General features: G+C 38.1%; 1 protein-coding gene across 3 annotated transcripts in view; it reads right to left on the reverse strand.

Annotated features, from left to right (window-relative positions):
- Positions 1-1,238: 1,238 nt before the first annotated feature.
- The window catches only part of BMPR2 (bone morphogenetic protein receptor type 2), a 113,638-nt gene continuing 101,263 nt past the window's right edge, over positions 1,239-13,613 (reverse strand). Inside the window, exons 11-14 of one of the 3 annotated variants that reach the window (XM_069781736.1) lie at positions 12,900-13,072; positions 10,526-11,805; positions 9,054-9,131; positions 8,664-8,777 (exon numbers count right to left, since the gene is read on the reverse strand). In XM_069781736.1, the coding sequence (XP_069637837.1) occupies positions 9,082-9,131; positions 10,526-11,805; positions 12,900-13,072 (1,503 nt within the window). In that variant the 3' untranslated portion in view covers positions 8,664-8,777; positions 9,054-9,081. Of the gene's footprint in view, positions 8,778-9,053; positions 9,132-10,525; positions 11,806-12,899; positions 13,073-13,613 lie in introns of all 3 variants that reach the window. The other 2 variants (XM_069781737.1, XM_069781735.1) reach the window with 2 other exon arrangements.

Here is a 13,613-nt window from a genome sequence, read left to right on the forward strand (position 1 = left end):
TAGTATTTAGTAATTTCCTTCTGGTCAGGAAAGGAAGGTGAATTAGTGGGGGCGATACTCAGTTCTCAGGACCATTTTGCATTAATTTCCCTCTGTTCTCCACAGGGACAAGCACCCATGTCCTAAAGCCTCAGCATCCTGCTGCCTGCCATAGCAGCAACCAGGCCATGGAACACTAACTCCCTCACACCTACCAATAGTCACACAGGAGATGAGAAAGCCAAGATCAAATGAACAGCATCACCTGTGTATGGGTACAGCTTATCTACCGTTTGTATGGTGGCGATTACAGTTAATGGCTCAGCTTGAATTTCCCCACAGGGAAACTAGAGGAAGTGCTCTTCACTGGAAAGTGAAAAATCCCAGACAGCTCCTTTAAAATGAAGTTCTTGCATCAGGAGTTGAAAAACACCAGGAAGCAAAACAAAGCAGACTGCAGTGAAGACCTGTCTCTTCCCAGCACCTTACCTTCAGGAGGCATAGCAGGCAAACTCCTGGCTCAGGCCAGTCAGTGGGGGAAATTTGCAGGGTCCTTCTACCGACTTAATCTATCTCTTCTAGTTCTGTCAGACAGGACAGCAGCTCTGGGCTGAGAAACCTCCTGCTTGTAAGAATGCCATGACATTTTCTCCTCATGGGGAGGGGAAAGAGTGCAATAGTTTGTGTGGGAAGGACAAGGGGTTGCTATTTTAATTATCCCACCTGCAAAGGTATGTTGCTTGCTGTGTTCCTCCCACATGGCTGGTTGCTATCAATCCTGTGCTCTACTCAAACGCAGCCCAACCAAAAGTGAAGGAGAAAAGCATTTAGTTTAATGCCTCTGTTTTCTTTTTTTTTCTTTTGTTTTTCTGCATTTAAACACTTAACAGACAAGGTGTGACAACAGGCCATGTAAGGCCTACTGCTTTGAAACGCCTATAAAATGGTATTTAGTTGCCAATACAAGCATCTTAACTGGCTGAGCAGTGCGAATGGGCAAAAAAAGCAAGCAAAGGCACTGCATTAATGTAGCAACAGCAAGCCCTAATTATTTCACATTATTATCTGATAACAGTGCAGTGTGCAATCTGTCACATGCCTAAGGTGTCTGAAAGTTCTATTCAGCCCTCAGTAATGAAGTATTTCCTTATCCTTTAACCAACAAAACACAGCTACAACAGGGGTTTTCCTCTCATTCCTGGGAGCACGTCTTATTACTCATGGCCAATAATATATGAAAAACCCACAAAAGACTGTGCTTTTTGTCATTAATATGATCTTTAATAAATGGAATAATGCACCATTTTACAGCAAGCCTTTTCTTTTAGACCTAAAGAATAGCCTTTTAAATGTTCTTATCCAATGTCTCTGTATCAATACAATCTCTTTATTTAGGTTTATATATAACAAAGCAATTCTTACAAGTATTCATAGAAAACTCTGTAGTGGCTTTAACAATGTCAGCTTTCATAGTGGCATCCACAGATGATTAAAAACCAAAAATTAGCTTTTTATTTCATACTCGCACTGTTCCATGAAACACAACTTATACAGCATAGCAAGGGTATTGGGCAGCTTATACAAAAGAAATAACTGAAAGCAATTATTTATAAATTCATACATGATATTTCCTCAGTCATTTGAGAGAAAAACCAAAAATACCCGTTAACAAAAGGGTTCTGATGAGACTCCATATTCTAGGGTTTCTCCCCCTCTTCCCCAGAAAAGCTCGCTCAGAAAGTAATGCTCTCTTTACAGTCTTTTGTAAGGAAAATGGCAGTTTCACATCTCCTTATTTCAGCTTCTACAGAAGACCAAACCCTAGAAATCAGTCTTTGCCACGTTCATTTTCCTCTTATACTGCATTCAGGGGGAAAATAATCAACAGTGATTGTAAAATATTATTCCAGCTTATATAAATGTGAATAGAGCACACTTTCCTCTAGAGACAAAAAGCAGACAAGAAACATTACATACAAACCTTTTAAAATACATTTTAACAGTGTGAAAGAGAGAGGAGAGTCACAAATCAGGAAATTCAAAAGTGACAAACGAAAGTCAGCTATAACTTGGACTTGCCTGTTTCTTTGTTCTTGTGACTTTTTACAAACTACAGAAACATTAACTATTTTCCTTCCTTTTGAATAAACAAGATTGAAGTGTGATACTTCGCGATACAGTTCTGAAGCACAAAAAAAGTGAATCAAGTGCTCTAGAAATAAACCTCACACGTTTTTGCTCTGTCTTAAAAACAAGTGAATGGATTAAAAAAATTGACTTTTGTCAGACCTTGAAACTAGGAAGTTATAAAGGCTCATTATTTCTGCTTTAAAATAGTTACCAGGCAAGATGCTATGCCCCTGATGGATGTATGCTCCTGTAATATGTCTGCAGAAGCCTGCAAGAGCTTTGAAGAAATCCTTCCTTACTGTGACAGTTACTGTGTCTGTTGAAGCATGACGTATGCATTGAAGTTAACCAACTGAATGACTTGCAAATTTACACAATTGCTGATCAATAGGCTTTTAAAAATATCTGACAATTACATTATAAATTAACGTAGCTCCGACTAGTTCCTGCTTATTATGCACATATACGTATTAAACCACAGTGAAATAAATAGAAATGGCCATAAAAAGTAATGCATATTAGTAACGCACCACAGCAGCCACTAAATCAGACCTGCATGAAGCCCAGATAAACATTAAAGGGCTTTGGTGTTGAAACCTTCCACTCCCACTGGTGCAGTTCCGCTTCCCGACAATAACCACAGCTGCACTGGTACTGACCTAGCCTGACAGCCTGAACCGAGGCATCGGCTAACACCCCTCAAGACGTCAGTAGCCAGGGTTTGCCCATGTGCTCCCGCATTCTGCCTTAGCTTTCCCAGGGCTAATCCTCCCAAGAAATTTTTAAAACCACTGCCAGCAGAACCCAACCCTCCTTTGCTCATAACCAATGGCAGACTCCTTCGATTTCAACAGCATTTGGCTCAAGCACTAGCCGATTAGATGTTGATTTCCTCAGATACACTTCTGCTAAACATAACTCCCATTGTGATTCGCAGGAGTGCCTTATCTGTTATCTGCAGAAGTGAAAGTTCTGCTACCAATTTTAGTCGGTACAGAAGAAACCTCAAAATGGGGAATCTGATTTGTTACTATGTCACATCAAAACTGAACCTACTGAGGTGGGATCAAAAAAAGGGATGTACTTCTACAGCTACAGTTTTATATAACAATGTAGAAGCCTAAAATGTAATTGGATTTAATGGACTAGAATGCTATGTTTAAATAGCAACCACATACATAACTATAGCTACTACATAAAAAAGCCTTGTAAAAATTATCAGGTATTTAGTATTCTGGTTATTTTTTGATCTTCAAGAGAGGTACCTTAAATTACTCAGCTTCAGATAAATTTTGTCATCTGCATTCCCAGCTTTCTCTCCCTCTCTCTCTCTCTCATAAATCCATTCCACCTAAACAATCAGTGACAAATCTGTCATGGGAGATCTTGCACTACTGGACTATATGTCACAGTCTGATCCCAATTTTACTGGGATGCACTAAAGACAACTTAAAAATGGCATATGAAAAAGAACATTATACTTGCTACCAGTGCTACCATCTGATGCTGTAACTCACAGAATTTAACGCTGGAACTCACGCACAACATACATATGCATCTAAATACATACAGAGTTTACATTAAAAAATATGTATTTGGCTTCACTGGAATATGTATAGCTTTTTCACTGAAGAAAGGCTTGAAGCTGAACAAAAAATAAGCAGCACATTAAAAAAAGGAGGTTAATGTATTTACCTGTTAAAACGGGTAGTGGGAGACCAGACAAAAAAATTCAAATAATCCAAATTTATGCAAAATACTAAGTCATCTAGTCTATAATCCAACTTTCGTAGACTAATCAATCCTTTTTTTTTTTTTCTTCTTTGATAAGCTGCTCCAAATTTCCCAATTAGACATCAGGTCATGTATATGCTACTGTGCTCAGCAACTATTATTTTTATGACTTAAAACCGGCCTGTTTCGGCAATGGGAACTGCCATCATTTTTATACAAGTAAAAATTACAGCATAAATAATTTCTCCTGTATTGACTAAATACTTGAATTTGAAAATTATCCCTAATTAGGCTGGAACTTTCCATAATAACGTTTCAATGGCAGAATGGCTATGATCTTTTGAGTATTTTTCATGAAAGAAAATTATAATCTTAACATAGACTTAGTAATGTTATATTAGTGGACTATTTTTTTTACCATTTAAAAAAGGAGTATCATTGGAGCAAAACACACTGAACACTGAAACTATGGCATATACAATGTATACAGATATATTTTTTTAAGTAACAATTCATTATTATTAAATTTGGCCCAATAATCTATTCCATACCAATACAGAACTTCCTTATTCTCCTTTCTGAGGCAGGTAGGATTAAGGATTTCTTTTAGAGAAAGTTGACAGGTGGGAAAATACATACTTTCTAAACATATTTATAAGGTGGGGGTTTTTTTGTTGTTTGTTTCCTGAAACCTGCCAGCATCCATGCATTGGTTTTTGTCCCCAGTGCACTGAGAAAATGAAACTGTGTTGCCTTTGAAAATTAGGTAATTTTCTATATGGAAACAAGACACAAATGAAAGGCAGTAAGAAAGCAAAACACAAGCAGAAGTGTTCTTTGTTTCTGAGGATATTCTAATGATGACAATATCAATTGGTTTTCTTTTAGATAAGGAATTCCTTTACCTTTAGCTGTGCAAATTAAGTGCATGGTGGAGTTTCAAGAAAAGCATTTTGAATACTAATTGTTTAGGACATGAAGCTATAGAGCATTATAAGCAAATTCAGGGGAAGTGTTGCAGATAATCTGACCTGTAAATATCAGTTTTAGAAGAAAATCAATCTATGAGGCATGTCTGTTCAAATGGTTAGAATTCACATTCTAAAAACCATGTTATGTTGGTGAGTATCTCTATTATAAGAAACAGAAAAAGAGACAATGCATTAACCTAAGCAACTCTTCTGGCTTCTACTAGCACATCATTTTCTAAAACCAGTAAGATTTTGGATTCTGGCTTATATATACAAACATCACAAATGTTTGTTCTAACATTTTACTTGAATTATACATTATAAATTACCATAGCAAATATTCTACTGTTGCCTATTTGACAGTGGCACAATTCATAGGTATTTACACTATCATTCTATTTTCATTTTGCTATATTTATCTTGTCTGTAATATACATGAGAAACTGATAGAAAATTATCAACTTTCATCCTTTTCTCTTAAAAAAAAAAAAACAAAAAACACAAAAAGCCCCATAAAGAAATAGAACACATTTGTTTCCCCTGATTATAGTACATTTATCAACTATCCATGTGTCTGATCCGTAGAATTCTCTCTCTTACATGTATTTTGTTTGGTTAAGAAGGATTCCCCATGGTATGAGATACAATTCAATATCATTTAATTTACAGAGAAAGTATTCTGTGGAAATTGGATTATGTGCTATGAGCAAAAAAGGGGCATTGCTAAATTAAGCATTAAAACCAAACTGCTAATCTGATCTCATCTAGCTGTGCAGAATTACAGTATTTTGGTACCTACTTAAGAGTTTGTTTCGACTGACCTTTAAAAATAGTTTTTCTCTATTTAATCTATAGGGTATTTTGTGATAAAGTACGTAATTCCATCATGTTACAAATTATATTTTATCCATGGTAGATTACAAGGCCAGTACTTTCTACTAATTATAATTCATCCCAAAAGCCTTCCAGCAAGTGATAGAAATTGATAAAGGAAAAGAAACCATCATGTTTGCTTTAAGAATGTTTAAGTAAAACTGCAGAACATTTTCATCTGGTATTAGAATGATTTTGATTGCATTGGGCATAAAAAAGTTGGATTTCTTACAAAGGATTGGCCTGAAAAGAAAGGCTAGAAGACTGGTGCAAATCCATCTTAGCAGAAAGAAGCAGTAGTCAGAGCAAATAACTTTTCTCTCTCCAGAGTGTTTCAAGTTCAGTAAGTGTCCTAAATATGCTTTTTTCAGCCCACATTCTGAAACGCTGATGGATGATACATGCAAGGCAAAGCAAAAAGTCACTGGGAAAGGAGTGAAGAATCTTCAGTATGCATGATACAGCGATCATCACAAAACAACATACCGTACTTCAAATGGAGACTCAAAGAAGGCCAAAAGAGAAGAAAACCACAGCCAGCATTATGAACAGAATGCCAAAAATTCTGATTCAGGTCTTGAAACCCAGCTGAGCAACTGGCAGGTTTTCAACATCTGGGATGCAAGATTGCAGCAGATGGGAAGCCAGAGAGTGAATTAAAAGCAAAACCAGAGAAAGGCTGGATTTCTGAAGAAATGAAATATAACTGTATATTTATACAGGCGGGTAGCAGAATTACGCCTTAGAGACAAAAGGTACTTCTTGAACTGGTGCTTAAAGAACATAGGGAGGCCAAAATGTGTCTCATGGCTTGTATTTCTACAACTACATTTAATCAAAGTCTGGATTTGTAGAGTTATCTCTTAGAGATACCTAGGAGAATCTAAGAAACATTAAGAAGTGTTACAAGAGAAAATCATAGCAATCAAGCATAAACAAGGGAGTTTGGGAAACAGCAAGAATCAGATGCAGCAAGGCATATATTATGCTAGTTGCATCACCAGATACAGAAGAACAGGGTTGGCAAAGTTTACCTCAGGGGGAAAAAATAATATAACAGCAAGGAAACAAATGAGCTTGAAAGCACAGAGCATCTGTTTTAGTCAGCTGAAAGGAGACAGGCTGGGGAAGGCAATTGTTTGCTGCCAGTATCCTGCCACAGGAGTTTGGCAGGCTGACTGAAGAGATTTTTCTTTCTTTGAACATCACCAGTTTTCAGATAAAGTGATAAAACTTTACTCAGTACCAAAGACATGTGTTTTATCTTTGTTTACCTAAATAGTTTTTACTGAAGTGTTTTCAATCAGAAAGAATATTTCTCAGCTGGAAGGATATTTCTTAGGCATCCTGACCAATAGCGAAATTGATTTTCTTTCAGCAGACAGTAAGAACAATCATTCCAAAGAAAGATGAAGTTTACTTGAGATGGTGAAAAAACAATTTATCTCAACAGACATTACATTCATGTTCACTGATGCCTAAAATCAATGTGCATACAAACTGAAAGAAGGGTCTAAGCAGAGGGGGGAAAAAAACCCCAACCAACCCTCCCCCGCAAACACTCATAACCATGAATTTTAAAAGCATGCAATAAATTTTAACAAGATGAATGAGGGGCTCTAAAAACTCTGAAGGGAGGACGAGTTTCACCTCAGCAATAACAGTCAATTAGGATGTACTACTTGCATAAGTAATCAGACTGATTTTACCCCAGACTGTCTGCAGAGGTAAATCAGGAAAGATTTGTGACTCATCACAAAACTGTTTTGTGCCAAATAAGATTCATGATTTTTCCTCTGTATAAACAAGATATGTTTGCAATCTATCTTCACTAGACCTTTTGACAGTTATTAAGATTTCTGAATAAAATGTATGTTTCAGTGTACGTCATTAGTGATCTAAATAAGGTTTTACATAAATACAGGGGGTGAAACTGCACACAAAATAAAATGGAAAAAATGGCTGACTATTTCCTTACATTTGTTCAATGTTTTGTTACTCAGAACTTCACAGGCTGGCATCTACTACTATAAAGGAAACATATTTTGATTTGGAAGGATCAAAGGAAAGGTACTGAGCTCAGGGTTTTTTTTTGTTGTTGTTCCTTTTTAAAAGCCCTTTCAAGTTGGGGAAAATTCATGCATTGTCACCTCAGAGCACAATGCGATATAGGCAGCTGCTCCAAGCTGGCTATGGTGTGCAAAGTTCACTGTCATGACCGGCTGACTGCTCAACTGTCAGGGAAAAATTAACAAATAGAAAAAGGGGAACATGTGGCAGTTTTAGAGAAACACACTGTTCAATAAAGCATACTGTGAACTATAGACTATTGCACATTTCAACATGACACAAGAAAAATAGGGGGTTCAAAAGAGAATACACTTTGTAACATAGAAATATACAGACTAGCTTGTGCACAGAAATCAAAACATGGTTACAAGACACCACTGCAGTCAAACCTGTCTTATAGTCTGCTTATGATCTTAGTGACCTTAAGAAACTGGTCCAAACTGATTATCAGTGATACTTTTTTTTGTTATTTTTTTTAAAAAAATATTTTGAGACCACATTTTTGATACACATATATATATTCCGTGGTCAAAACAGACAGACTTAACTTTAGCGATACTAAATAAAAGTGCAAAAACATTCAAAAATAAAACAAAATAAAAAAATATGGAAGCATAAGCTAAAAATTTTCTGCATAGCTGAAATCTATTTAAAGCGAGTCCTTGGTAGGGGCTGCTGAGAGGAGGAGAAAGCAGTTTTTTAAAATGTCTTCTGCATGTTTGTTTCAAATAATGCAAAAAAAAGGTCATTTGTCGGCTTTTAAAGTATTTCACAGGCAGTTCACTCCTGCGTCCTTAGATACCATTGTGGTGGCAGTGCCTCCTTCCGCAAGGTAAACAGCAGTGCTGGATTTGGAGTGGACTGCCCGGTCACTGCCATTATTGTTGACCTCGCAGTGCAGCGGCTCAGTGGAGATGACCCACGTTGAAGGACGCCACCGTTTAAGCGAGTACGGAGTTTTCACACGTTTCTTGATCTTTTCTCCTGAGCCTGATTTGCCATCCTGTGAGGAGTCACCTACTGAAGAAAAAAACAACAACAAAACAAACAAACAAAAAACCACAAACAAAAAAACAAAAACAAAGTAGAAAACAGTATTATGAGGAAGGTAAGATTAGACTGGAGTCCAGGGTTGTTACTCATGCAAAACAGAACAAAAGAACAAAATCTTATCACACAAAAGCAACTATGTGGCAGAGGCATGACAGGTATATCAACTACACTAGCTGCCACTAAAATAAGGGGTGAGATTCTGTTCTCTGTCAGAAATTACTTCAGTGAAGTAATTTGTGTTACCTTGAATGCACATTGGCAAACAGCAGAATCAGCATTTGACATTTGAGGGGCTTTTGCAATCATAGTATCCTATATTACCTGTAATGGGAGGTACAAAAAAATGTCGCTACTACAGGACAGCAAAGGCTAAACTTTTAATAGCATAAGTAAATCATAGGTCCCCTAATCCTACTTCACCTGAAGACAAAACGGTCCATTCTCTGTTAAGATCCTAAGTCAGGATTTGGGATGTTGGGTTGCAAAACTGGCAAAATCAAGTTTATCAAGGATAAAATTTCAGCAGCAGGAATCTGATTGTTAAAAAAATTTTCACTTTATATAACCTTCAAACCCTTTCTTTTAACTTAACCTTCAATTGAAGACAGTTACTGCAATAGACTTTTTTCTTTACCTCAGTAAGATTTCAACTCAAGTCAACATGTTAAGACAAAAATTAAGGTTTCCTACTTAAAAGGAAGGCTTAAACATTCCACTGCTGAATATTCAACTAAATTTCTTTAAAGATCTGTTCTGTTTTGTTTCTAAACCTTTTCTTTCCAAACATGCCTGGCACCCCAGACTATTTCACTAGTATCACAGCGCCTGTCTAAACATAGTCAGACGTTTGCAAGCACCTTTCAAAGATAGCAGCGCGTTCTGGAAATACATTCTCTTAAAAATGCACACTAGGAGGACTTTCCAACAGCTCCAACAGGCCCAAAGTCAAACTCAGAGGATGTACCCAATTTAACTGTAACTACATGATTACATTCTCACTGTAAAAAGGAGAGCCCCATTGTAACCTCTTAGATCTTTGGCCGTAAAACTTTTAAGGCAGTTATTCTGAAGGAGTCTATTAAAATCAATTCCTTCTCTAACTACTTTGATTAATTTTTAATATGTACATGGTAAACTGACAAAGGATTGCCATAATTGTTGGAGCTCAGATAGCAAAATAGAGAATGCCTGACCCTCTGTCTAGGCTGGGCTAATACAGTAAAATCAGTTGCTTTAAAAGTAATGAAGCATATAAGTAGCTATAATAAAATATTTTAATCAATGCATCTTCGAGCCACCTACTCTTAAGAGAATGAGGAAAAATAAGGAAAAGAAGGTATAATGTGCCCCTGAAGGAAGAAACAGGAAGCTTTTTCAATATACTTTGCAGCTGCCAAGGTAGGTGCCTTGCAAGGAATAATGAAAGTTAGAAATTACTCCCTTCCTAGAGTCAGAGTAGACAGGTTATAAAGGGACAGATTTATTCCATGTATGTGGAAGGAAGATAGTGACCTAACATGTGCTGGAGTTGATGGAGACAGGACTTTATCAAGAAGATTGAAATTGTGCTGATAGAAATTAAATTTATATGGGATTTAGCAAGCATGCTTTGGGGAGGGACAGAAGAGACAGAAGTATTTTCTATTCAAGCAGATATACGTAGTTATTAAGTAAAAAAGTGTCAGGGAAACTGTTCAAGTCCTGCAGGCACTTACACTGCATACTACTGCTATCCAAACTATTTGTGGCTGATAGATCCAGCGAATTAGGCCTCTGTGCTCTTCTAGTTTGGGTCTGCCCAGGATTTCTCACTACATTCTGGATACTGACTGTAGCTGTGTCTTGCCCTGGACACGGATTACTGTTGTTGTTATTGGCATTTGTTCGGCCATTATCCAGTGGTCGCTCTCTCCTGTCTACTAGGCGGTCCAGAACACCTTCATCATGGCCAACCTGCTGCTCCCGCCTCAACAAGGGTTCATGCTCATCAGGGCTCGAATTAATATTCAGCCGACTATCCTCTCCACTGAACTGGTTCTGAAGCATTTCCTGGGCCCTCTGCGCTACCGAACTGGTTGTCTGGCCAGACGGCACTGTGCCGTTGGTGTATTGGGTTGTGCCAGCATGAGAGTTTATGCTGTGGCTTCTCCCAGCCACTCCGTTCATGGTAACTGTCACAACATGAGGTTCTGCAGCATTGATAGTGTTCATCTTCGCAACGCCTGTTTCCACTTGCTTCAAGTTTGATTTGTGCTTGCCACCAAATTTTAACCGTGGCTCCTTCGTTGAATTTTTGGTGTTTAGGGGGAGGCTAGTAGGCCTCTTCGGAAGGTTCTGTTGCTTGGGTAGAGGATAGACCTGAGCAGATGGGACATCTGGAATCAAACATGCTTGACCATTGCCAGCCTGTGTGAAGTCCTGTTGTCCTGTCACCTCTACTGCAAGTTTTATCAGTGGATAAAGCAAGCTGGAACTAGTGCTGCTGAGTGGATCTGGCCCGCTAAACTGCTTAAGTGAATGTTCCATCAGATTCTCATCAGAACTTTCTTTCAGGTTCTTATCCACTTCTTTTGGATCCAATTTATTTGTCTCTAAGTCCTCCTCTGTTAGCTGCAGACAAACAGGGGTGGGCCCACCTGGCTGCATGACATTTGTAGTATGTAAGTTTGTTTCATCCGAATAAGGCATTTCGGATATGGTGGTCATGCCAGTGCTAGGAGTGAGGCCAGTTGTATTGGTGGTAGTAGTATTGGTGGACAAACTGGTGACACTTGTCTCAGGACTAGGGATGCGAGCTTGCGCTTGTTGCCGCTCATAGTTAATGGAGTTTCTATTCTTTTCCCCTGAAGTCAATGGTGTAGTGGATATCGAATGTTCAGAAGAAATGTTCTTCACTATGCTGTCAGTGTGGTGGATTGAATCTTCAATGTAGGAAGAGGAAGAGTAATCTGGATATGGCCTTATCTTTGATACGCGCCTATGATGTGACAGATTCCTTTAAGAAAAAATAAGTGATATTAAGATCATATATGTAAAAATCACCTCATATTATAAAGCCTCTCATTTAAGAGAGCTGAATGTCCTTCTGTTTCTTTTCATGCATAAACTAAGGACAGATACAGTACAAACTGAAATCTTACAGTAACATCCTTGAAAAATCATGGGTAGCAGAAAATTGATTTTACTAGGACAGCAATTCTGTCACGGATGTTATTTATACAACTAAGTCTGATAACAGTAATTTTCTTCTATTTGTCCAATACACTGTTTGTCCAGGTCACTGCTAAGGTACTGCTCTAGTTGCAGAGAAGTAATGCTGAAGGAGGGCAACAAGAATGGAACACACAAGACAGAGAAAGTGATGCTAGGAAAAAGTCACAAGGTCCTAAACCATGAAAAATCTATTATTTTAACAATTTAGGTATTCTATGATTTGAACATAATTTTTTTCATGACAATAAACACTGCCATATACAGCAACATTACTCTTCTCTCAAATCCAGATCTCTAGTGTATACTATTAAGCATTGATGTCAGTTCTGCAAATTCTCACTCCCTCTGGATCATATGTAAGCAGAGAATGTGCAGCACTTCTCTCCCTGGGTCAGAATAACAATGACAAATGATGGCCCTGTGGTTCTTTAACTGAAAAGCTACAGGTTTGAGACTCCGCGATTTCCTGAACTCTCATTGCCTGCAAATTCATGGTTTTTAGCAGAACACTTTGAACGGAAGTTTTATGCATCATTTAGCAAGAGTCCTTAAAGACAATTCATAGTCACTTCCTATCTTTACAAGCCTGTTAAGACAATTTGCCTAAGTTCAGTTTAAAACGCCCCTCTGTATGAAGTACAGTTGTTAACATAAAAGGTGCCTGAATACTGGGGACACATAGGACATCTTAAGAACACAAGCAATCAGGATCATGTCATACAATACCCATATGCAGACCAGCTCACGTAACACATACCCGCTTCATGGGTGCAGAAATGTTAAGCTAGCAGTGTGATCTAGCTTCCTTCCTGGAGTGAGCTGAGCATTGCATTGGGCATTTGCTGCTGACTAAAACCAAATGTTTTCTCTTCTTACCGCTCATTTTGCATGGCAGTTGACATAGGGTTGACCGTTGGACTAACTGATTTATTTCTCTCCCAAATCATCATGAGTTCTGCCATCCTTTCCTCAGCACACTGGGCTGTTAGTCGAGCTTCAGCATCTTGATCCCAACAGTCTTCAATTGTTTCTTTAAGTGACCTCACAGCCTACGAGGAGACAAACAAAACCCCTTTATCTTAAATTATTTTCCGTTTATGTTTGTGCTTCTAATTTACTGGTTTATGACAGCATTCTGTATGCATGAAAATGGTCACAAACTGGTGAGAAAGAGACACAGAAAATATACAATTTCATTCAAACCTAGTTTGCCCTAATAACAGCAATATGCAGGACTAATATTATCATACCTCACACAAACACCAACTGGGAAGACAATTACTTAGGAAAAGCTACATTCACCAACGTCCATACAACCTTCAGCTAGCCCTCTCTGATGTATGCATGCTCAGCTCACTCTCCCTGCTTTAAGAAGGCTGAGTACTAAGGACTGATGATACTCTGGAAATGCTGTCATTGTTATCCTCACAATCCAGCTAACGGTCGCCACCTTGTTTCCCTGCACTGTACGCAAATAACACAGCCTTGCTCATTCATCATGCTTTTCTTCCCCTGTTCACTACTGTAACATCCAAATGCCTCATAAATATCAGTGAATTTGGCTGAGCTATGGGAGGAGATTATTGCTGC

Source organism: Haliaeetus albicilla, chromosome 4 (assembly GCF_947461875.1).
Source record: "Haliaeetus albicilla chromosome 4, bHalAlb1.1, whole genome shotgun sequence".
NCBI classification, from domain to species: domain Eukaryota; kingdom Metazoa; phylum Chordata; class Aves; order Accipitriformes; family Accipitridae; genus Haliaeetus; species Haliaeetus albicilla.